Raw genomic sequence first — 26,284 nt, 5'->3', positions numbered from 1 at the left:
AGAAAAGATACAAAAGGGATTGATTCAAACACTATATCTAAAGACACAAGAACAGCAAGCAGACATTATGACAAAGGGGCTGGCAAGAGCACAACATGAGCATTTGGTTTCCAAGCTGGGAATTTTGAATATATTCACACCTACCAGCTTGAGGGGGAGTAATGAGAAAGGAGTTATTACTTAGTTAACTAAAATTAGTTATAACAAATTATAGTTAGGATTTGTTAGATTAGTTAGTTAGTATTTTAAGTTCTATATAATGTAATGTTTTAGTTGTTTTTCTTCTAAGAATTTTTGGATTCATTTCTAATAGAAGTAAAAGATATTTTCTTCCAAGTTTTCCTTTCTTCTTCTTCATCTTGCTCTTCTTCATCTCGTTTAATTGTTTCTACACTTATCCTCTTTGAAAGAATTGTATCTCAACAGGAATAATTTTGGCTATTTTCCTCGAAGCATAGCCTAACTTGGTTCCCTTCTGTCAACTCCATTAATGGAGCTTGTAAAAAACGCTGAGTATTAGAAATACAGAGTAGAAAGAGTAAAGAAGAAACTGTTTCATTAATTCATTATTTCAGAATACATTGCCTTTATTTATAGGTAGTTTATTCATCACGCCTTTTAGCACGAACAACCTCCTAACCAACTCTACTGACTCAACTTAACTCTAACTAACTTTACTAACCATATTTAACCATGGTAGCTTGTACTGTGGTTAGCACTCCCCTCAAGCTCATGGTTTAAAAAGATTCAGCACACCGAGCTCACTCATTAGTAGTTGATGCTAAGCTTTTCCATGTCCTTTTGTGAGTAAGTCAGCAAGTTGAACCCTTGTATTTGCATACTGAGTTTTAAGCAACCCGTGACAATTTTTTTCCCTTACGTGATGACAGACGTATCTATGTGTTTGGTCCTTTCATGAAAAATAGGATTCGCAACAATTCAAATTGTTGCTTTGCTATCACAGACCATAATTAGCGGTAGTACAATTTGAACTCCAAACTTTTTAAACAGTCCTACTAACCAAGTGACTTCAGCAACATAGTTTGCCGGGCTTATGAATTAAGCTTCAACTGAACTTCTGGACACTATTGCTTGTTTCTTTAACTTCCAAGAGATTAGTGCTCCTCCAAACTTGACTAAATACCCAATTAGTGATCTTGTTGTCTCAATACAAGATCCCCAGTCAGAGTCACAGTATGCAAGGAGTAGATTGGTGTTTTCAGCTGGCATAAATAGTCCAAGACTAGGAGCTTCTTTTATATAACTGACTTCTCTTAATGTTGCCTCCATGTGAGAATCCTTAGAATAATGCATGTATTGAGTTAGAACTTGAACTGCAAAAGACAAATCAGGTCTGGTCATAGTCAGGTATAACAACCTACCTACTAGACTTTGATATCTTCTAGGGTCATGTATTATAGGATCTTCCTATTTCTCTGACTTCTAATGCACTTATCATACTGTACAAAAGTCAACAATAAGTTTTAATGCATAGTGAATACCTCTACTTGATCTAGCACATTTAATTCCAGGAAGTACTTGGGTTTCCCTAGGTTTTTCATCTTGGAATCATTTCTGTAGACCATCCTTAGTAGTGTCTATAAGAGTTGACTGCTTCGGTTGTTGACAATTTGTGTTTAAAAACTGTATTGCTGATTATCAGAAACTTTGCAGAAACACGAAGTTACTAAACTTTTCAATGAACCAGTAAAGAACAGAAGAGCATAAATTAATTCACAAAAAATTAAAATCTGTAAAACATAGTAGAATCTGGAAAAACAAAATAGGAAGATGATCAAGCCCACTAAATGCACATTTCCCCTTAAAGAAATTATTCTCCTATAGTATCCGAGATTTGATTTGGAATATGTCCTCCCATGATAGAATAATCTCAATCACCAGTGTCTTGATAACCAAAATACTGGTGTCAGCGAGCCACTTAACGGCAGTAAAGTACACCGAAATTATTTGTGCATGAAAGAAGAAGAAATCAGAAATTTTCGTAAGTAAACATCTAAAGAATAACATGTATTTATAGGCAAGAGGAACTACTTCCGAAAGGAAAGTTTGCAACCTTTCAAACGGTCATGGTTGTTCCTGAAAGTTGCAACCTTTCAAAACAATCATTTCCGATGGAGAGAAATTCAAAATAAAATGGGAAAGAATTTGAATCTGAGTCATGTCTGAACGTTTCGCTTAATTAACTAATTAATTGAAACGTTTTTGGCTATTAATTTAATTTAATTAATTAATGAAATAATTTAAACAACATTTTGTTCAAAAATAATCTCTCGATCATTTTCCAAACCCAAAGCCCAGAGGCAACGATGACGGCGCAAAAAGGGGCCCCTCTTTCCAACCCTTTTAATAATTAACAGAAGTTTTTCTATATTAAAACTTTTCTATTTTTTTTCCACCACCGATTAAGGAGAAGTGCCTTTTTCACTAAAGCATAAGAGGACTTTTCAAAAAACCAACTTTTCAAATTCCTCTCTTTTCATCTTCCCTCAATTTCCTATTAACTCTTGTTATATACCCAACACCAGTAACTAGTAAATTATTTACATAGACTAATACAATGACTATGTCTTATAAAGAGTGAGTAGTCAAAGTGGCTTTGTTGAAATACTAAGTGAATCAATACATAGTTCCTTTGTCTAGGGGCTTGTTTAATGCCATCAAAAGACTTGTGGAGTTTGCAGACCTTAGCATTGTTCACCCCCTGTCTAGCAAGCCCTGGAGGAATGGAAATGTGTACCTCCTCACATAGATCACCATTGAGGAAGGCATTATGGACATCCATTTATTGGACAGACTAACCTTTAGAAGCAGTCATAACAACAGACCTCATCGTAACAATCTAATTGCAACAAGGCTGAATGTTCACCATAGTCAAGCCCCTCATTTTGGTTGTAGCCCTTGCCAACTAGCATGGCCTTTAACATCTCTGCCTCACAAGTTGATTGATACTGAATTTTGTAAATCCACTCCATCCAATGAGTTTTTTTTCGGCAGGTAAATGTGAAAAATGATAAAGTTGATTTTTGAAATATCATAATTTTTTTAATATAGTTTGTAGAATGGTCTAGTGTAGTACTTAGAATAATTATCTTGAAGATATATCTAGATATTCTAGAGAAAGTGCTACACTAGAACTGTTTTGAAGATATTTTTGTAGTAAATGATAGGATAGTCTAGAGCTTCTGTATCTAGAACAATCTATAGGTTAGTATAAATATGAGATGGTATTGTACATTTGTAATCAACCCAAACAAACCAAGAACAACCTAATAAAAGAGTATTTTCCATAAACAAGTTCTCCTTTCTAGCTTTCTCTTCTTTAGTTGAATCTTTTAATCTTAGTTAATGATCTTGGGCTAGCAGAAGGTTTGCTGATTATACTTTTCTTCTACTATTCCCTACATGGTATCAGATCCATAACCATATGTTGGTTTTTGGGTGTTATTTCATGATTGGGTTAGAGGTAGATTCAATTGGTTTGTCTATATGAGTTTTAGCGACCGTGTTAATGGACTTGGGATGGAGTTGTTGAACCAGTCCAATTACAAGCTATGGAAGACATGTATGGAATTATAACTTGTGAGAGAGGATTTGTGGAATATTGTTAAGGGAATGACACAAGTCCTTTTACTGACGAATCGGGAAACAGTAGCATATACAAGAAGTGGAAGCAGGTTAATGGGAAGACGGAGTTCATTCTGAAGAGGACAATTTCCTCCGGTTTATTTGATCACAATATAAAGTATAAATCAGCTCACGAGATTTGGAGGACCCTCGATCTCTTGTTCAAAGAGAAGAATGAAGCTCGATTGCAGATATTGGAGAATGAATTGGCTAACACCAGTCAAGGTAACCTTTCTATCGCCAAGTATTTTTTAAAGATTAAGAACTTATGTTACAAGATATCTTTGTTGAATCCGGAAGAGGCTATTTCTGAAGCACGAATGAGAAGAATAATTATTTGTGGGTTAAAACCTGAATATATTCCATTTGTGACATCAATTCAAGGATGGGCTCAACAGCCATCCTTGGAGGAATTTAAAAAATTATTTTCGTCACAAAAATTACTAGCCAAGCAGTTGGCTAGTGTGTTTGCCAAGGACGGAAAAGGAGATGCTCTTGTAGCCGACAAGAGAAACTTTTAAGGAAAAATAAGAGATATGTCACACTCTTGCTCCTCATATGGTTCACACTCACCTAAAGATAAGGAAAAGCCTTCTAACTATTATGGTAAGAAGCCTCTCAGATGTTATCGTTGTGGCGAAATAGGGTATACAAAAAGATATTGCTGAGCGAAGAAAAGCAATATGACTCAAAAAGTTGCTGAAGAAGAAGAGTGGGAAAAGTGATTAGTAGCTGAGGCTCGAAAAATAGATGCCATGATTTCCATCAATCTTGAAAAAGATTGGATCAAAGATCTAGAATATGATATAGCCGATCACGTGGTGAAGAAACAAACTGATGTTTTCGGCATGAAGCAAGAAATTTTTGCAGATATTCCAAATGTGAATTGTAGCTACTATTGAAGAAATAAAAGAAGAAGATCTTGAACATGCAGTATCTGCAACTACATTAATGACGATCTTTTAAAAGAAAGCATTGAGAAAGATGTATTGGAAGCGGAAGTATATGGTCAATTATTTGCAATATCAAGATCACTAATGACTGAGAGCACATTCTGAAAGCAGATAGAGAACGTAGAGATCAAATAGAGGAAAAAGATGATATTGAAGTCTTAAAGACAAACAATATAATTTTTTAATGTTCTGAAGTTGTCAAAATATCTATCGATGGGATGACAATAAAATATGGCAGTGGATCCTATGTTGGTGTTGAGACTTCACAGGAAATTGATGGTGTTTCTCTTGATGATATAATTGTCGAGAAGTTAAGCAAAATGGGGAGTGTGAGAACTCAACGAGGAGATAATCTACATGGATCAGCTGACGCTGAAAAATATTTATTATTTGAAGAAGGAAGAGGAGTCCGAAAGAAAATGCTGAGATTTTTACCAAGACGTGGCTCAAAGTTTCGTTTGAATTCTTCTATAACAAGTGTGGGGTAGTTGTTGGCACCCAATTTCGGACCTCCACAATATAAATTAATCATTTCAAGATTTTTTTTAATTTCAAACGATTTAAAATAATTAGTTTTTATAAAATTTCTAAAAAATAATAATATAATTTGCAAGTTATTTTAAATAGGTTTGTAACTTTTTATAATTTTAAATTTTGTGTGTGTGTGTGTGTGTATATATATAGTTTATAATTAAGTTAATTATTTTATTTCGTTAAGATTAAGAAGCTCATTAATTAGTTTATGTTAAATCATTTTATTTTATTTTTAGCCGAATTCACTAATTAACTCAAGTTTTGGCTAAATCTTTGATTCATTGGCTATAATTACAATTTTGGCTATTTTTCCCTAGCGGGTCTTCTCTCTGTGTAAGACCCATTTTTGGGGGCCTTTCATTTCAAACCCCAGGAGGAATTGACATAGATAGACAAGTGTTACATCCAATTGGCAATATATAGCCCAATATTAATTAGCAATTAATAAACAGATAAAAAATTGGCACATATTAGCCTAAAAGTAACATATCGACATTTTAAATTTATTTTTAAATAATAAAAGATTTTTAATATAATTTCTCTTCTAACTTTCAGCAATTACTCCTTAAAACTACAAATACGATAATTTGTAAAAGGCAAGATAAAGAATGTATAAAATCTCAATTTTTTTAAAAAATAACCTAGACAATCAATATAAATAAAATTAGTAGGATTTGAGTTACTTACGGTGAAGAGTCCCTGTTGTGATTGATCTTTAATGGAAATAATTTAAAGAAAAAGATAGAAATCCTAAACTTGAAAGAGGGTGAAAATAAAGGAAAGAAAGAGAACTAAAGAATACGTAAAAAAAAATATTTGTTGACAAATTATAAGGAGAGAGGAGAAAGGAACAATAAAAACATAACTGCTAGGAAATAGAGTGAGAAAATCAGGGGGAAAATCTATTTTTTTTTAAAAAAAAAAAGAATGTAGTTATTTAATGCCAAATAAATATTTAAAAAATATTTTTTTGCTAGAAAATTTAAAGTGGGTTATTTATTGCCAATAAAGTCTATAGGTTGTCTTATTGTGCCATTTTTTAAGTATAAATTTAAGGAATCCCATAGTGTAATACAACATTCTGTCCCGACAAATTTTAGTATTTACTAATAATCCCTAAAATTGTTGTGGCGTGATACATTAGTATGTTGTGATACATGGTAAATGATACACAGTAACTTAAAACTGTTAAGATTAAAAGGGGGGAAAATGGAACATTTAAATTTGTTATCTAAATCATCTTAAATTACGGTAACAGTTCATTAATAAGCATTAATTCAGCACGTAATTGGATAACAATTTCAAATTTTGAAAATTCAACATTATATCATCTAGTTTGAAGACATTTTTATGAACATCCAGTTATTAAACTTATTGACTGATACATGATAACAATTTTCAAAAACTCGTGATACATAGAAAATCATATGATACAAATCAAATTCATGTATCAATGCATCGTCTAAACACTATAACACACTGAGTCGATATGTATCAGCAAGCACACTTGATGGCGCAGTTATTACACTTATTGACTGATACATGATAACAATTTTCAAAAACTCTTGATACATAGGAAATCATATGATACACATCTAATTCATGTATCAATGCATCGACTAACACACTATAGCACACCGAGTACTTATGTATTAAACTTATTGTCTGATACATGATAACAATTTTCAAAAATTCATGATACGTATGGGATTCCTTTACTAAATTTTTTACTAATTTCAACAACGGTTACTGCTTCTTTTCTCTTTTTTGGTGTATTTTGTCAACCTTTGATTTAGATGATTCGCCAAAATCTTTGTTTGAATCCTTCCGAACATTCATAGGATCATGCAAAGACTTTTTTCTATTTTCTTTCCAATTTTCATCATCCGAATCATAAATCCTTCTATTAGTAAAAGGATCCATTAATATGATGTAATAGAACAATGAACAAAGACAAAAAAAAAAGAACGGATGATGGAGTAAGAAGAAAAAGAAGACCTAGAGACAGCTGATGTAATATAGCAATGAACAAGAAAAAAAGAAGAAGAAAATAAGAACAGATGATGGATTAAGAAGAAGAAGAACAACTATAGACGGATGATGGAGTAAGAAAAAGAAGAAGAAGAACCAGAGAACAATAGTACAATTTTCAGAAATTTCAAATCTTTTGAATTTTGAAAATTAAAATTTCATATTAAATGTTGTGAAACGTTTTTAATTAAAATTAATAATTCAAAATTCAAAAAGTGATTCAGAAGATTGGGTGTTTTAGTGAAGAAAAAAAAGGCATGATATTGGGGAAGTGTGTGTTATAAGAGAGAGAAGACTATGCATCTCTAAACTTCTGCTAAAATTTTAAAAAGAAAGAAATTATGTAATATTTAAAAAAAGAAGGAAAAATTAGAGAATACTAAACTTATAGTTATGTATTTAAGTAATTTTTCCTTGTTTTAAACCCCAGCCCAGCAAAAAGATGACAAAAAGCCCACAATTCCAATTCACTAAATAACCCAACCGACCCATTCCAAAAATATCCAATAAATACGTCTAAGACTGGTCAACAGAACGGGATGTATCGGTATCGTTCAGGTTCGTTCCGTTTCGGTTGCCTACGGGACGGACGGAATAGTCTGAACTGGTACTTGGAACGGGACGGAACCGTGATTTCGTATCGGTGTACCAGTACCGGTTCCGGTCCGGTCCGATCCGATTCCGATCCGGTTTATTTAATATATATATATTTTTTTATATTTTATATAATTTATATTTATATTTTCTATAAATTATATTTTATATTTTATATAATTTCTATATATTAAAATTAATTACCCACCACACCTTCCCCTTCCCTGACACTTGGCTGCGTAAACTATGTCCTCTACTAATAGTTGTAAATTAAAATTGTAATTTGTTACAAATTTAAATAAATAAATTGATATTTTTTAATTTTTGTAATTTTTTTATCCTTATTTTAATTTAATTTTTTTAAAATTACAAATTTTATTTATTTAATATTTACAAGACACAAGTTACAAATATAACTTATAAAATAAATATTAATGAATATAAGTATTAACTTATAAAGTATAAACTTCAAAAGATTTAAATTTTGAAAAGTTTATTAGACTTTACTTGCAAACTTAACAACAATAAAAAAAATTTAATAAAATATCTTTAAAATAAACTGAAGTAAAAAATTATAGTATAAATTTAAAAACTATTAATTTGTACTTAGAAAAATAAAAAAAATAATTATATTTTCGTAATTCCAAAAAATATCGTCCCGTTTATCCCGTCCTGTTCCATCCCGGTCCACTCCGGTTCGTTCCAGTTCCATCCCGATATATAGGGGAACGGGACGGAACTGATTATTCATCCCGGTAATTCCGGTACGGTTAATCCCGATACCGGTCAACATACCGATCCACAGGTTCTGTTCCGGTGCGTTCCGGTGCGGGGAACCAGTTATGGTCCGTTGACTACGGTCCAAACAAAAACAACAACATCACCCTACCCCTGCTACTCTTCTTCTTCACGAGAACCAGAACGCAAATTCAGCAAATCGATCCAATTTGAAACCCAAAAATCCCAGGGAATCCAGCGACCCGAGTCCAGTCGTTGGACCTCTCTCCTCACCTTATCATCCGTACACGAATCTTCTAGGTAGGCATCTCCTTGCAAGATCGTCCTTGGCTCAAATCGAATGGTTCTCCTTCTCTATCCATTGGAGATTTGTACCAATTTGAACTGTCATCTTATCCTCCAAGGGATTTGAATTTCGAAATAAAATCTATTCTGTTTCCCCCCTCTTTTTCACACCTTATTTCATCTATAAATAGTATCTTCTTCTCCATTATGAGGTTAGAAAAAAAAAGTTAGAAAAGCAGGGAAAATTTGGGTGAAAAAAAAATTGTTGGCGGAGAAGGTTGGAAAAAACTTGGAGAAAAAGATGGAATCAGTTGGCTTTAGATAGAAAAAATAGAAGAAAACTGAAACTACAAAATAGAAATAGACAAAAGAATTTAACACGATAGTGTTTGCATTGCCGGAGTTTTGGGGTCAATTGTTTACAATCCAAGTTTCCGTTGGAGTTTTTAGTTTGTGGTGTTGGAAGAAGCTCCGTTACTAGCTCGTTTTTCAGTTCGCTGCCTCGGAAAAGGTAATATCCTTTTACCTTCGTTAAGTTCCTCTTCACCTTGTTGTGTCCGGTAGTTTGAAGTTTTCTGTTTTGATACTCTTCTGACTTTTTTTCTTAATGGTGACATAGAGTTGTTGTTTTAATATTCAAATATAGCTAAATGTTATGTTTCTTTGTGATAAGAGTGTATTGTTACGTAAGTTTGAATCATGGCTCGATATCAACATTAAATTTAGTCACTGGCTCACTGCTCTACTGGTTTTATAAATTGTTTGTCTATAGTTTGAAAGAGATTGGTTATTATCTGCCTTATATGTATTAGTTTGAGAATCAAATGTTAGTCTTCTTTTTACAGAAGGTTGATTTTTGTGGTCTGATTTCCTAGTGTAGCTTCTCATGCATTTTTTTGGAGTGTGTGTGTGTGTGTTTGTCCCAGGAGGCTTACATGTTATGTCAACCTTAAGAAACCATATTTATTGAATGAGATATTTTAAGTTAAAACACAATTTGTTCAATATTTTCCTGCTAATTTTATTGGATTCAATCATGCTTGATTTGCTCAGTTTCAACTTCGTCCATTTGTTTATCACATAGCTAGTATAATATTCAAATAAATTCAAAGATTTAGGAATTTTTATTACATTTTGACATAAGACCATGTGTTGTGCTTGATACTCCTAGATAATAATACAATATGGTTGGTTTGTTAAATGCATGTTCTGCTTCTTTGTTATTGTATAACTTATTAAATTTGATTTGTGAGTGACACCATCCATAATTTTTTTTTGGAAAAATTAGCAAACTAGTCACAATCCCTAACTTAATTAGTAAAAATATCTACACTTTAAAATAATTATTGAAAATGTCAAAATGTCAATATTTTATAAAGTAATTTGTATTCAAATATTATTTCTCAAAACAGTCCAACTTTGAATCAAATTCTACATCCATTACTCATTTACACTTCTTCCTATGTTTTAGTACCATTAAATTTATTTTTCATCTTTTACTTTTCTCTTTCATCAATTTTTTAGTTTTCACCATCTCCATCATTCACTTTTCTCTTTTTTTTCTTTCATCAAAATTTCACTATTATTCTCTCTCCTTGTCGAAGAAGAACTAATTATTCAAGTGCGTAATAATTTGTTCAGATCTATCAGTTAATCAAGAAATCTCTCAATTGATAAAGGCATGTTTGAATTCATCATTTATTTTGCGAGAATTTGTTTTCAAAATCACAAATTATGTTAAATTTTAGGATTGTATGTATTGAGGATTTTTCGTCATTTTTTTATGTGAGTTTGTTAACAAACTCATCAAATATTTATGTATTTCAGATTTTTAGTATTTACAATAATTTTTGTCGATCTTTTTTTATGATTTGTTTTTATATTCCAAATTTAATAGAATCCACATTAGCATTTAGGTATTGAGTTGTTTCGCAAAAGTATTTGAAAGTATTTTGAATGTTCTGTAGTTTGTAGTCAAATTTGTTTTTACAAAATGATAATCTAAATACAAACCTGTATTTTGATTATTTAATTGTGAATAAATACGAAATCAAAGATAAACTAGTTGGTATAAACATATAATGAGCAAAATAAAATACAAAACTATGAGACTGATGCAATTATGATGAATACATAAATAAACTGTATTTTGCCTATTTATAATCGAGAATGAATACGAAATAAAAATAAAAATACAAAACTTTATAGTATACATTCAGAAGAATACAAAATCAAATATAAATACAAACTTTATGGTATACATTAGGACGAATGCAAAATCAAATCTAAATACAAACTATTTGGTATACAAACTGATATTGGAAATAAGCAAAATAAAATACATATGTAAGATGGATGAATATATATATCATGAATATATGAGTATTGTATTCTGAATACTAGAAAATTTCTTAAAAGAAGATACATAAACTTCATAACCTTAACATGATGACCAAATAACTTCATAAAATTTCAGACATTTTTAAAGATAAATTATAATTTCATAACGTCAAAATGATGCCTTAGTAGAATAAACTGCTTCAAATATGATAATGTATGGTAAATAAATGTGTTTAGAAACAAAATAAAATATTAAGAAAATTGAATATTGAATTTTTAGAATAATGGTGATAGGCATGTTTTTTAGAACATGGTGAAAGAAGAAGAAAAAAAATGAAAGTTGGTATATTTTGATAAATTGTCAATTAGTTCTTTGTTTTTGAATTTTTGTAACCGATAAGACTTTTAAGCAATTCTTACTTTTTAATTTTTTCTTTGTCTCCCCTAAATTTCTCCTTTCTGTTTTTAACAATTTTTTTTTGACAATTTTACTAAATATTGAAAGTATTGACATTGAGTCCTATTAAATGTCAAAATATTGACATTTTGAAAATTTTTCCATTATTTAATTATTGATCTACCTTGTTAGTCTAGGATATGTACCGAAGGTGACAAAAATTGGGCCAAAGGTCCAAAAATAGGTCCAAATACCGCTCCAGAACGGATAGAAACAGGATTTGGACCCAACTCTCTCCCTCCCTCTTTACTTTACCGCTTATTTTCTTGTTCGTATTCGCTATTAGTTTTAGAGTCGGAAAACTCAAATCCCAGCAAGATACCGTCGTATTTTAACTATTTAAACTAAATCAATTGAATCCAACCAATGGTTTTGAAATAATAAAGTTTGCAAGTTAGACGTCTCACTTAGACTATATTTCACTTCCAACAACTTCTAAAATTTTCAATTCAAATCAAGTTATGTTTTTAGCCAAAAAAATTAGTCGTCAAATAATAGCAAGTTAACGAATATTTTAGGTGTCGTAAAAACCTTACGAAAATATTAATAAGAACCCCCGACCCCCCTTTAAAACTCTTTCAAATTGATATCCTGATTTAGTCAATTGAAAGAATAGTTTTCTTGATTTTCCAAAAATTAAGCAGCGACTCTAAACTAGTCTTAAACAATAAAATATTATTTCATAAATGAAACAGTAGTTTCCAAAAATCACTTTAAGGGGGAGTGTGAAAAATGATAAAGTTCACTAGAACTTTCTTGAAGATATTTTTGTAGTAAATGATAGAATAGTCTAAAGCTTATAGTATCTAGAACAATCCATATGTTAGTATAAATATGGGATGATATTGTACATTTGTAATCAACCCAAGCAAACCAAGAATAACTTAATAAAAAAGGATTCTCCATAAACAAGTTCTCGTTTCTAGTTTCCTTTTCTTTAGTTAAATCTTCCGATCTTAGTTAACGATGTTGGGCTAGCAGAAGGATTTCTGATTATATTTTTCTTCTATTATTCTCTACAGTAAATCCACTACTAACCAAGTGTGATAACTCTCCAAAACTTCTATCTCCTGCTGCATAGCCTAAACCCATTGAGGTTCAAGGGAAGCCTCCTTGAAGGAAGAGGGCTCTGTGACTACAGAGAAAGTATGAACACATGTGAAGGAGACAAATGATTACAAGACGCATGGTTTGAAATAGTATAAGCTCATGAATTGGTCTTGGACTTAGTAGTAAAACCCTGAAGCCACAAGGGTGGTTTGACAATTCTAGAGGACTTCCTAACAAGAGGATTTGGAGTAGGTTGTGGGAATGAAAGGGTTCTGCAACAGATGCAAGAGAGGCTTCAGAAGTAGATGGGGAGCACAGGCACGGTAGTGGGAGGTATGAACTCTACAGGAGTAGGGATTGTAGGATGATCATGTGATGAGGGAAGCACATCATCAAGCAGGACTTTGAGTGGAGATCATAAAGAAGATACTCTTTCCGAGAGGAGGAGTAGCCTAAGAGGACTGCAATAATGACCCTATGGGAGAATTTGTCAAGAACCTTAATACAAGTAACATAACATATACACTCAAATGTTCTTATGTGAGACAGTGATGGATCATGTGAGTGAAACAATTCAAAGAGAGACTTGTAAGACAGTAGTCTATTGAGGATGTTCACAACAATAGTCATACACTGACCCCAAAACCACAAAGGGATATCAACCTGAAATCTTAAGGCCCTTGCCATGTCTAGAATAGTTGTATGCTTTCTCTCAGCTACCCTATTTTGCTGAGGAGTATAGACACAAGTAATTTGATGTGATATGCCAAGAGATAAAAACATGGATTAAAAAGCAGAACTGAAAAAATCACTTCCATTATTAGTTCTTAAAATTTTTACAAAAATAGAAAAAAAGTTCTAAGTTTGTACAAACCAATTTCTAAGTACTACTAGTGTGTCTGATTTAAAAGCTATGAGAAATACCTAGTTGAACCTGGAAAAATCACCAACAAGAGTTACAAAGTACCTCATGCCATCATGAGTGGGAACTCTGTAGGCCCCCAAATGTCACAATACACTAGTTCAAACAATTCTTTAGAAGTGTGACTGCTAATAGGAGAGGGAAGCTCTGACTGCTTAGTTAATGGACAGATAGTACAAGGATGACTTATTACATTTTCTAAACCATCTATACTTGATGATTTCTTCACTGTTTCCACAGGATCATGTCCTAGTATTCTTTGTTAAAGAGTGTTGGAGGCAATATTACTAGGCATAGGTACTACAGTCCATGATGTATTTGCTGCTGAGTGTTTGAAATCTTCTTTGAGGTTGTACAGCCCTTGATCTTCTCTACCAATCCCCTTGATCTGTCCACTTGAGAGATCATGTAAAACACATAATTCAGGGAAGAACACAACCATGCAGTTAAATTTCTTTGTTAATTACGACATAGATAACAAGCTGCACTTAAAGTCAGGCATAATGAGAACACTTCCAATTACATGATTCCCAAGTACAGTAGTATTACCAATACGTGATACTCAAACAACATTCCCAGTAGGTGAATTAACCTGCCTTCTTTCATATATAGGAACAATAGTGCATTGATTTAATAATTCATCCTTAAATTCTATGTGGTTAGTAGTTCCTGTGTCAATAATCCACTCCTTATCTACATGCTTGGATACTAGTGCAGATAAAATTCTACCGCTGTGGCAACTTTTGCTGATAAATCTCCACTAGAATCACTTCTTTTAGCTAGGAGTTGCATGATCTGATTGTACGGTCTACTGTGATGAAAGTTGCAGGAGATGCATACTGCAAGTTTTTGGGCACATTTAATTCAATGTGTGTATATCCTATAGGATTAGGAGCTTCAACATGATTAAAACAAGAAATTACAGTACTAGACTTCTTCTTTGATTTTCACCCAACTGGATATCCTTTTATCTTGAAGAACTAATCCTTGATGTGTCCTCTGAATCCATAGACTTCACAAAATTATGAGTGACTTCTGAGGTTTGTGTGGGTTATACTGTCTGTCATAGTGACTTCTACCTTGATTGCCACCACTCCCTCCAGATTGATGTCCAAACGAGGCATTATCATACTGAACTCTTCCAGAGTTACCATTGCTTCCTCCTTTCTGACTCATCATAGCAATGGTCTAAACAATCTAAGGAAGAAAGACTTCATGACCTGCACTTGCTAAGTATGGCTTTTATGATCTATAACCAGAGAAAAAACTTTGTTGAAACAAGGAGTTGGAGACTGCATCAAATTTGACACCTAACTATTGAGTAGGTTTCATTCGTTCACATTAGGAACTCTAGCACTCTTTGATAATCACAATGCTTTTGAAATTTCTTAGATTCAGGGCAACTTCATCCTAGACAAGGCATAATAAAATTATACTCATTTCAAAGTCCTTTGAGTGAATTATACTAATCAGTAACTAGCATTGTTCCTTGAGTTAAGATGTGACTTTCTTTATGAAGCTAAAATACATGAGCTCCATTCATTTTGTCAAAACTTTCCCTTAGATCACACCAAAATATATGTGCATCACCATTATATACAATATCACTAAGTATTTCAGGTTTAACAACATTCATAATCCATGAGAGAACTACATCATTACACTTCTCCCTGATATTAGACAGTTCAACAGTAAATTTGTAATTAGGGAATCAACCATCTATAAAACCTAGCTTACTCTTTCCTACAAGTCCTATAAGCATAGATCTACTCCAAATAACATAGTTCTCTGAGCCTGTAAGCTAAAGAGAGATGAAAGAGCTACCTGGAGTGTCATTTGTTTGTAGATTTAGCAGGTGATTGCGGTTAATAGTAGGAACTATGTAGATCATTGATTCACTAGTTGAATTTCCTTGTGTTGTGTTTGATTCCGGATTTTTAGTTATTCCAGATATGTCTTCCATGGATCTTAGCTTGGAAGAGTTTAATGCGTATTAGTGACTCGAAGGACTTTCTACTTTGAATCAAGGCACCTCTGCTGCTTTCAACATGCTCACTAGAAGACTCCACTTTCCCTAGGATCGCACAGGGCTCTGATACCCTGTCAACTCCATTAATGGAGCTTGTAAACAACATTGAGCATGTGCATGAACCCTAATCCGCCTATGATTACTGTGATCGGCGGCTAGTCATCTCAGATGACTAGTCGCCCTTTAACTATCACATCTCTTACGAATTTCCTCCTTTATGTGAACTCAATCCATTGACATGTACGAACAATGAAAAGTGGGGTAAAAATCCATACATAACTCAGTCTAAATATGCTGATTCATGTAGAGTGGTGGAGACCCAAATTTTGCATAAGTCACTTATTGAGCCCATCCTCCACAAGCTAGTGAATATGGTTAATAGTTATCCAATAATTAAATGGACTGAGGTAGAACTGGATCGCATGAATATAATTCAAGACCTAAAATATGCCATTATTGGTGAATTCTCGTATGGTTGGCCAAATCCAAAGGTACTTAGAAAGGTAATCCCTTTACAATGTGTCAACAAAGGGGATTGTAAGATTGGTTTATTTCGCAGTCGTCATGTATTTATAAGACTGTCTCTAATGGAATACTTTGTTAATCTGATATCCAAAGGAGATTACTACATCACATGCAATGAAGGTTTTTATTTTATAATGAGAACCTTAATTTATGATGTCAGATTTAAGATTGATGAGGAGACAACAAAAGCAATAACATAGATCTCTTTCCCAAATTTGTTGCCTACCTTTTTTGTGAAAGAATCCTTGTTTTCATTGGCTTCAGCTATAGGCAAGCCATTGCAATTAGATATGGTAACCATCAGTAAAACTAGGCCAAGTTGTTCTAGGATTAAAGTGATGGTGGACCTTTTGGCAGATCTTCCACATTCTATGATAATGGATATTGAGAATGAGGAAACCGGGGAGGTTAGATTTGAAACAGTTACCATCATATATGACTATATACCAAAGTATTGTGTAGAATATAGATTACATGGTCATAATAAAGAAGAGTGTAGAATAATTAATCCTGAGTTGAATTTGATGAAGGATGGTGATACGATAAAACAAAGAATATGGAAGAAGATGTGAGGTTATCCTAAATAGAGTGACTCCTATTCAAAAAGGTAATGCTAGAATATTGCACTACTAAAAAAAGGCAAAAAATAGACCTAGAAATGGAGACCTCAAAAATAGGTCAATAATAAGAGACCTCAAAAATAGGTCAATAATAAGAGACCTCATGAGGTCGCCATTTAAATTAATATCTTTTAATTTTTTTAATGTAGGAGAGACTTCGTGAGGTCAATTTAATGAATATATTTTTTTTAGCTGACTTATTTAAAAATTTTAAATTTTTAATCTAATTCTCATAAAATTAGAGACCTCATGAGGTCTCTTAAACAAAACCAAAAACCTAGCAAAAATTAAAATAGCTCTCTTTTTTTCCTCTCTCTTAATTTTTCGTCGACCGCCTCTCTCTCTTTCTCACTGACCTCGTCGACCCTCTCTCTTTCTCGTCGACCCTCTCTCTGTATCGTCTCTCTTTCTCGCCGAATCTCTCTCTCTGTATCAACCCTCTCTCTCTCATCGCTCATCGCCAGCTCTCCGCCGCCAGCAGTCGTGCTTCAGCAGGTGGAGGTCGCGCCGCCTCCATCTCCGCCATTTGCAGTCGCCTCAGCAGCAGCGTTCCCACTCCAGGTAAATTTATTTATTTTTGGTTATTGAAACTAACTGTGTTAGATTATTGAGATGAGGTGTTTGAGGTTCATTAGATTAGCTTTTGGCCCAGAAGCTTTAGTTCACTCAGTGATTCTTAAAGCTTTACTATTATTATGGTATTAAAAAAAATTGGAACTTTGGACTGATTCTTGATGTGAAATTTCTACAGGGCAGCTGCTGCATTGATGATGGGTGATGACATGCACAAATTGAGCAGAAGTCGTTTTGAAAGAGGGGATTTTGGACTGAATGGTGGAGTTGGAATAACAAATCCAGGTTCAAGGCAAATTTACTTGACATTTCCAGCTGATAGTACTTTCAAAGAAGAGGATGTTTCCAATTATTTCTTGTATTATTGGTTTGAAAAATTCAATGTATTAAAGTTGTTCCCCTCATTTTGAAGTTTTGGTTTCTTTAATCTTGTTATTCTTGATTTTCTAGCACTTATGGGCCTGTTCAAGATGTGAGGATTCCATATCAGCAAAAGAGGATGTTTGGTTTTGTTACATTTGTTTATCCGGAGACTGTGAAGACCATTCTTGCCAAAGGAAATCCTTATTTTGTATGTGATGCTAGGGTGCTTGTCAAGCCTTACAAAGAGAAGTGACCTGCATTTTACTGACCTACCGTTGAGGTCTCTTTTTCGGTCTCTTTTTTCCGAAAAGAGACCTTGTGAGGTCTCTTTTCCAGGTCTCTTTTTGGCCTTCTTTTAGTAGTGTTGTACAGTTCCAAAGTTATGGGAAATCCATGTAACTGGATAGTTGTGAAAGACAGAAGAGTATCACGAAACCACAACAAACCATCAAGAGTAGGGTGAGAACTACAAACGCTAAGGATGTAGTAGTTGGTAACAAATTTAATGCACTAATGAGGTCGAAGAAGTGATTAATATCTCTAGTACATTAGAGGTTAATGAGGCAGCCCCAAAGATTGATGAGAACATATCTGTTAATGATTCTGGCAACAAGATTCTAAGGCAAAATGCGAAAAATATGCAGCAACATGATGTTTATGATAAATCAAATAAAGTGGAGCATAAAGTCAATGATAAGACATCTTTTGGGGAATTACTACAATATGTTATTGCAAATGCAAGAAACATCGCGATGAGTCCGGAAGGAGAAGTTTTGACGCCAAATGTTGGATTTATTTCCCAACATGAGGATATTACAGATTGTTTCAACAAGCTATTGATCAATCACCAACAATTGAAAGAGTCATTAATCACAATCAGAAATCAAGTAATATAGTTAATGGTGGAGAAATCGATGTATAAAAGAATGATGCTACACATAAACTCATTCCACAATAACAGAAAGAAAGGTGTAGCACGTGGATAATCAAAGAGGACGTAATGAAGATCATGACAAACATTCTATGTATGTTCATTAGCTACGGAAGAACCCTTTCTGAAATGACACTGATATTGAAGAAGATAGACGAGGTGATACAAATCAAGATTTCATGAAGCAAATTCAATGGCAATTTTTGAGATACCAACAATACTACATTCAACGGACAATCAACTATTCCATGTGAGATTTGAATCCCCAATAAGTTTTGCATGAAATAATTTCTTATACTTTTGAAGACGAGTTGAAGATTGATCGTATTATAAATGACGATGAATAACATAACAAGAAGGATGATGATGAGGTTGATCTGAATATGGAAAGAATTGCTAGGGAGGCATATGTCACTCCTAGAGCAATTAAATCTTCTAGAAAAGAAAAAAAAACAAGATAACATCAAAAACTATTCAACTTACCAGAGTACTACCAAAGAGGGGAACTTGCAAAACCATTCATTAATTATCATGAAATCCTTTATTAGGAATATCAGATCTGTGAAAACCTAGAAAGATTTTCAAAGGGTACGAATGTTGAACAAACATCACAAGTTTACATATATTGCACTTCTTGAGCCATTCCAGAATGCTAGACACATTAACAAACATAAGTGAAGATTAGGGATGAAAATGGCAAGATCGGATGGCAATGGTAAGATATGGTATTTTACTAGTGATGGGATGGAAGTAGAGATAATTATGGACACTGTACAACAGGTCACCCTAAAAATGTACAACCAAGGTATTAACAGGATTTCCTTTACAACTTTCGTATATTCCAAATGTGATGTTGTGGAAAGATTTTCATTGTGGGATGATATATACCATTTGACTAATAGGATCAACGACCCTTGGATCATTGGGGGAGATTTCAATTTAGTTATGAATGAGGAAGAGAAGATTGGGGACTGCCTGTGGTCACTGCCGATTATGCAGACTTTGCATGTTGCATTGAGAATTGTAACCTCATAGAAGTCCACTTTAGAGGTGGTCTTTTTACATGATGAATGGAAGGACTGGAGATGATTGTATTCTTGAAAGACTTGACAAAGTTCTATAAAATCAAGAGATGCAAGATTGGTTTTACTTTCTTGAAGTTGAACATCTCACTAGAACAATATCCGACCATGCTCCTATGTTATTAACTTTTGAAGAGAATGCTACCCAGTTCAAGAAACCTTCAAAATTTCTCAAGTTATGGAGAAAACACGAGTCCTTTAAGGAGGTTGTGTCTCAAAATTGACATGCCTCTTATTCAAATAACTATTTCTTGAGCTTAAGGAGAAATTGAAGAATGTAAAGACAGCACTGAAGTAAGGAAGATTTTGGAGAAATTTTCAAGCAACTATCTATTGGAGAAGACATAGTCAAAATAAAGGAGCATTTTCTAAAAGAAGACCCTACTGTTATGAACAAAATTATTATGCAGAAGGCACAAGCAAGAATTCATGAAGTATCTCCATTTTGAAGAAGATTATTGGAAACAAAAGGCTGGTTTTGATTGGTTTAAAGGAAGCGATAGGAACACAAGAATCTTTCACATCTTGGTAAAAGGAATAATAAACAAGTTGCAATTGAAGAGGATTCAAGATGATAAAGGAAATTTTTAGGAAGTGGATGGTCTCATGGCCTCGGAAGCTATTAGGTTCTGTTATAATCAGTTCACACCCAAGGGAGAGATGCTACTGATTTCTCCCCGTTGAGACACATTCCAAAATTTTCAAATGAGGGTGCTAATTCTAATTTATGATCAACACCAACCATATAAGAGATCAGGAAAGTTGTTTTCAGTATGGATGGGGACAGTGCTAGTGGCCCAGGAAAATTTTATCATGTTTGTTGGGATATAGTGAAAACTAATTTATTGAGATTGGTGCAAGCTTTCTTCTCATGTCACAATCTTCCCAAATCAATTACTCATACTAATTTATTTCTTATTCCTAAAAAGAATGATGCTAATAAATATTGTAATATGAGGCCTATTAGTTTGAGTAATTTTATCAGCAAAATTATTTCCAGGATAGTTCATGATAGAATGGAGACGATTCTTCCGAAGTTGATATCTACAAACCAATCAGGGTTTGTAAAGGGAAGGAATATTATTGAGAATGTTTTACCAACTCAAGAAATTGTGACAGATATTAGACTAAGGGGTAAACTAGCTAATGTTATCATAAAGCTTGATATGACGGAGGCTTATGATAGAGTTTCATAGTTATTCGTTGTCAAAGTTCTAAGAAATATGGGGTTCTCTAATATTTTTGTTGTATGATATGGAGACTTGTAGCAAATAACTGGTATTTATTCAATGGGCAGGCACATGGTTTTTTTCACTCAACTAGGGGAGTAAAATGATGTGCCGCAAAATCTTGGCACATTTGATGCTTGAAAACTAAAAATTAATACTATAATTGAGTGCATTTATATATGCTTTGATGTGTTTGTTGAATGTGCAAATAGATTTGTGCTTTTGAGGGAAAAAAATGATTGTGATATATGTGAAGACCATGAGCACCTAAATGGGTCATGGTCCTTGTCACAAACTGTGGTGCGAGTCCTGAAGTATGTCCAGTATGAAGGTATGGAGGAGTTGATACTGGGTTGTATCAAGTAAAGATCACGGACAACCTCACGGACCGTGGTCCTCATAACAGTCTGTGGTTGTGCTCGTGAAGTGTGATTCAATGTTTGGGCCTTGGGTAGATTGAGTGCATGAGCAACCAAGTGAAGATCAGGAAGACCCCATGGGCCGTGGCCACCATAATGGAATGTGGTGGTGATCATGAAGATGATCCAGTACTTAGTTCTAGAGAAGCTTAAATGGGAAGTGACCAAGTAAAGACCACAGACAATCTGACAGATCGTGGTACATATGACGGCCTGTGGAGTCGCCAATAGTACCTATCCAGTTGACCTTGAAGATCCAAAGTTGCTGAAATACGAAGTGAAGACCATGAGGGGCTTCACGGATCGTGAAGCCCTTGATAGATCGTAGAAGTGGCCGTGAAGTGCCCAACATTTTAGTCCTAATTCCAGTAGGAATCTTTTTAAATTACTATTTTTGAATTAATTAGGTTATTTTCATGTTTTATTTTATATTATCTTGATGAGAGAACAAGTTTCCTTTATTCTCAGTTTGTGAGTTTGGATTGGAACATTGAATTAATTTTGACGTTTGGATTTATGGTTCTTGAATTATCGAAGTGGCTTGTTGATTTGCTTATTCTCGTAAATACATTCTAAACATGTTTTCGTTTGATATTTCTGAATGTTACGTGAAATCATGTCTAAATACCACAATTGGGGTTGTGGGATCCATGACATCATTCTAATTGTAATTTCATAAAACGAGTGAAAAATGATTTATGTTTACAAATTGTAATTTAGCGTTTGTTATTTATGTGTTCTGATGAGTGCACACATTAGAGTGAGCTTGTATCTATCATTTGTTAGGAAGAAAAATGATACTTAGGAAAAAGTTAAATTAATCTGACAAAATAGAGTCAAGGTTTAAGTTTGACAGAAAAGAACATTAACACCATTGTATGCGAGGGTAAATCATGTACAACTTTAGAAACGAGAGGACTTGAGTGAAGATTATTTGAGTAGACTAAGAAGTGTTAGATATAGCTAACTCGCATGTATTTTGTGGAAGTGAATTTCATTAAACTCAACTATTAAAGAAAATTGGACGCAATGTTATGGGGAACACAATCCTAGTTTCAGCTAATTATTGAAACAACTTCAGAAATTTTTTTTTGTTAATTGTTGAATTAGACTTTAGTTTACAACTTTGGTTACCAAATGTTTAATACTAAACTCATCTTACTTTTCGTAATTGTTTATTGTGGAATAAGATAGTTGAATAATTTTTTTATTCATTTCTTTCTATTTCATATATAAGACTCTATATACATGAGAGATTGTAGAATAAAATCATCTAGATCCCATCAAATTTGGGATTCTAATAAATCATATATTCTACTAAAAAGAAGAAAATGATATTTTAGATTACAACAATTATCTTTGAGATCTTAGGGGATCAAATCTTGATCTAGAGAATATACTCTATCAGCCAACACTCCCCCTCAAGCGGGTGAAAAGATATCTTCCATTCCTAGCTTACTTATTAGATCTTGAAACACATTAGTTGACAGTCCTTTTGTTAAAACATCGGCCACCTGGTCTTTTGTAGATACAAATAGCGTACAAATGAGTCCGCTATCTAATTTATCCTTAATGAAATGTCTATCTACCTCAATATGCTTAGTGCAATCATGTTGTACATGATTATGAACTATACTTGTTGCAGATTTATTATCACATAGCCTCACAGGTCCTTCCCATCTTATCTTCAAATCATCAAGGATTATATTTAACTATAACAACTCTCAAACTCCCATTGCCATAGATCTAAACTCGGATTCTGCACTTGATCTGAATACTACATTTTGTTTTTTTACTCCTCCAAGTCACCAGATTTCCTCCTAAAAAGTACAAATCTAGAATTTGGCTTCTATTTACTAATGAACCACTACACCATTTTAGGTCTACGACAACACTAAATCTTGACAACGCTTATAAAGTGTTGCCTAAAATACTTTTGGGAACACTTTTAAAGTGTAGCCAATGATTTTGACTTTTAGCTACATTAATTTTAGCAACACTTCTAAAGTGTACTCTTTAATGGGATAAACAATACTTTATAAGTGTTGTTAAATATGATATAATTGACAACACCTATTTATATATATGGCCACACTTCTAAAGTGTTTTATTTTTACAATTGAAAATACAACACATTATAAGTGTGGCCTTAAAATTTTCACTAAAATATTATATTCCCTCCAAACATTTTTAACTCTCCCTCCCATTTCTATTTGAAAAAATTCTTAAGAAAACATTAAAACTCTTTTCCCCAAATTGAAGAACACGGTCTCCATAGCTCTTCCTCAGAAGCTGCCTCATTGCAGCGATCAAGTGAATGGTCGGATCTGGAGGAGGAGTGGACGAACTGAACTTCTTACAGAAATGGAGATGACGAGTTAAGGATTCTTCCGCGTTGATCAACCTCTCACATCGCATCATCTCATCCTTCACTGCTTCTGCACACAGTCCGCATATCCATTTTCCTTGATACCACTCAAGGATCGTCTCTATGTAAGCCAGAGTACAGTCCTCCGTCAATCCACAACAATCACATTTCACGAAATCCACCTCGATCGTCGGTGCCGCTAGTTTTCCTCCCTCCGCAGTGAAGAGGTTGTTCCATCATATTCTCGTTGAATCATTCCCAAATTGAGTTGTTCCTTCATATTCTCACAGAAACTTCATCACATTGAAATGATTTTGTTTAAATAGGGTTTATTAGTTACTAACTCCTCTTGTTGATGCAGTTAGTGAAGGATGTGTCTTTCTGATATAGCTATCAAGTTTACTTCATCAAGTAAAAGTGCACAAAGAGAAAGCTTTATCCCCTTCGAGATCACATCTTAAGAAAGGTAACACCATTATCATTTGTTCTGTTCATCCTCTGTATCTTATATCCAATGAAATACTAGTTTTGCTAAATCTAGATAGGACGTTGATAATAACCTTATCTATGAAAATCTACTTATATTTGAACCATTCTACATAAAGTACCTTATAACTGTTATACTTGAGTGATTTCATTTAGTGAATTCTATCATGAAGCATGGACCGTTGTGGTCATGACGGGCCGTCGTGGTCATGACGGGCCGTCGTGGTCATGACGGGCCGTCGTGGTCATCCATCGTGGTCATGACGGGCCGTCATGGACTCCGTCGTCCCATACTTGCAAGTTTCTTCTGCTACTTCTCTGATCTTCATGACGAACATGCAGGACGGACCGTCATGGCTACGACGGTCCGTCACGCTTTCCATTATAGCTGAACACGTTTTTTCTGCTAATTCTCTGATCTTCATGACGAATATGCAAGACGGACCATCATCTCTACGACGGTCCGTCACGCTTTCCGTTATAGCTGAAATTTCAAATTGATTAATTGATTAATTTCTTAATTTTGTGTTCTTTCTTGATGGAATAGATTTGTTTACTAGAGGAATTGATATTCAAGCAGTTAACGTTGTTTGCGTGCATCATGGTTATTATATAACACCAGATATTTTATATTGTTTCTTATGAAGTTTGAACCCTAATGCAATATCTTATTTGTGTAGGGAAATGGAGGTGATCAAATTTGAAGTGGATGATGAAGAGTTTTTGAACTATTGTAAAATTTTAAATACATATTTGATTTATTGTGTACACATTTAGAATATTGATGTATAAGTATGGGTATGTACACAACACATACTATCTTTTGGTTGTACATGAAATATTTCTCGAAGTTTATTTGAAATATATAGCTTCAATTTAATTATTAATTAGTTCATTTTGTGTTTTAGGTCACTTGTATGTATGTAAATATATTATATATATTTGTGCTACATGTAGGCTTATAAATGTTGAAGTTACACTTTGTAAGTGTTGCTCTAGGTAGATAAAAAGTTACACTTTGAAAGTGTTGCAATAGATGACCAATAAAAGGCAACACTTTTTAAGTGTGACCAATAAATCTGAAAAGGCAACGCTTTTAAGTGTAGCCAAAGATGGCAACATTTAAAAAGTGTTGCCTGATGTCAAAGGTTACACTTCTTTTGGGAAGCCCCTAAAAAGTGTTGCTGGATGTCCAAAAGTGTAGCCTTTTATCAAAGGCCACACTTTTTGCCGGTTTAGTCTACACTTACGTGGTGTTGCTGTAGGCCGAAAATGGTGTAGTGAACCAACATAGTCTGCATCAGTATAAGCCTCTAAAACCATGTCTCCTCCTCTTTTGAATAGTAATACTTTTCCTGGACTTCCTTTAAGATATTGTAGAATCCTGTTGACAGTTTGAAGATGCATTTCTAGGATCATGCATAAATTGGCTAATTGTACATACAACAAATGTAATGTCCGACCTTGTATGATACAAGTAAATCAATTTTCTTACAAGCCTTTATCTACCACATAATCTTCTGGAGCATTGCAGAATCTATGATTATATTCAATTGGTGTAGCCACTGGTTTACACCCCAATTTTCCTGCTTTCTTCACCAAATCAAACACATATTTTTGTTTTGAGTGTGCCACTTCAATTCCCAAAAATTACTTTAATTTCCCAAGCTCTTTGATGTCAAATTTCTTGAGTAAACACCTCTTCAAATTCTGTAGCTCATCTGAATCATCACTTGTTACTATGATGTCATCAAAATAAACCAATAATACTGTCACCTTTCCTATTTCTGAGTGTCATATGAACAAGGTATGGTCTCCTTGACTTTGTCGATACCCTAACTTGATTATAACCTTTGTAAATCTTCCAAACCATGCACGAGGTGATTGCTTTAATCCATAGAGTGCCTTTTTCAGTATGCACACCCTTCATTTTTTGCTTTGAAAACCAGGGGGCATCTCCATATAGATCTCCTCATCTAAGTCTCCATGTAAAAAGACATTTTTTACATCAAATTGTTGTAGGTTCCAATTAAAAGCTGCAACTAGTAATAATAAGATTCTCACTGTATTCATTTTTGCCACAGGGGAAAAAGTCTCCAAATAATTTATT

At 33.7% G+C, this 26,284-nt stretch overlaps 2 protein-coding genes and 2 long non-coding RNA genes across 5 annotated transcripts; 3 read left to right on the top strand and 1 right to left on the bottom strand.

Annotated features, from left to right (window-relative positions):
- Nucleotides 1–1,059: 1,059 nt before the first annotated feature.
- Nucleotides 1,060–2,945, bottom strand: LOC109119622 (secreted RxLR effector protein 161-like). Its single transcript, XM_019212575.1, has 4 exons — nt 2,847–2,945; nt 2,705–2,758; nt 1,442–1,460; nt 1,060–1,334 (listed from the first exon to the last, which is right to left on the bottom strand). Exons 1-4 carry the CDS (start codon nt 2,943–2,945, stop codon nt 1,060–1,062), a joined length of 447 nt encoding a protein of 148 aa, XP_019068120.1.
- A 562-nt stretch (nt 2,946–3,507) lies between these two features.
- On the top strand, nt 3,508–4,166 carry LOC138345808 (uncharacterized). Its single transcript, XM_069294741.1, has 2 exons — nt 3,508–3,583; nt 3,631–4,166. Exons 1-2 carry the CDS (start codon nt 3,508–3,510, stop codon nt 4,164–4,166), a joined length of 612 nt encoding a protein of 203 aa, XP_069150842.1.
- Nucleotides 4,167–8,515: 4,349 nt separating this feature from the next.
- Nucleotides 8,516–17,870, top strand: LOC104647585 (uncharacterized). Of its 2 annotated transcripts, none has more exons than XR_011221452.1 (3): nt 8,516–17,284; nt 17,475–17,654; nt 17,747–17,870. It is a non-coding gene; the product is annotated as an uncharacterized lncRNA (long non-coding RNA). The 2 variants fall into 2 exon arrangements; XR_741671.4 differs by having other exon boundaries at nt 8,517–9,291.
- A 4,837-nt stretch (nt 17,871–22,707) lies between these two features.
- Nucleotides 22,708–25,054, top strand: LOC138348841 (uncharacterized). Its single transcript, XR_011221451.1, has 2 exons — nt 22,708–24,154; nt 24,855–25,054. It is a non-coding gene; the product is annotated as an uncharacterized lncRNA (long non-coding RNA).
- Nucleotides 25,055–26,284: the final 1,230 nt, after the last annotated feature.

The sequence above is a fragment of the Solanum lycopersicum genome, chromosome 1, assembly GCF_036512215.1.
Source record: "Solanum lycopersicum chromosome 1, SLM_r2.1".
Taxonomy (NCBI): Eukaryota; Viridiplantae; Streptophyta; class Magnoliopsida; order Solanales; family Solanaceae; genus Solanum; species Solanum lycopersicum.
Note: the sequence above shows the minus strand (reverse complement) of the source record. Positions and strands in the feature narration are given on the sequence as shown.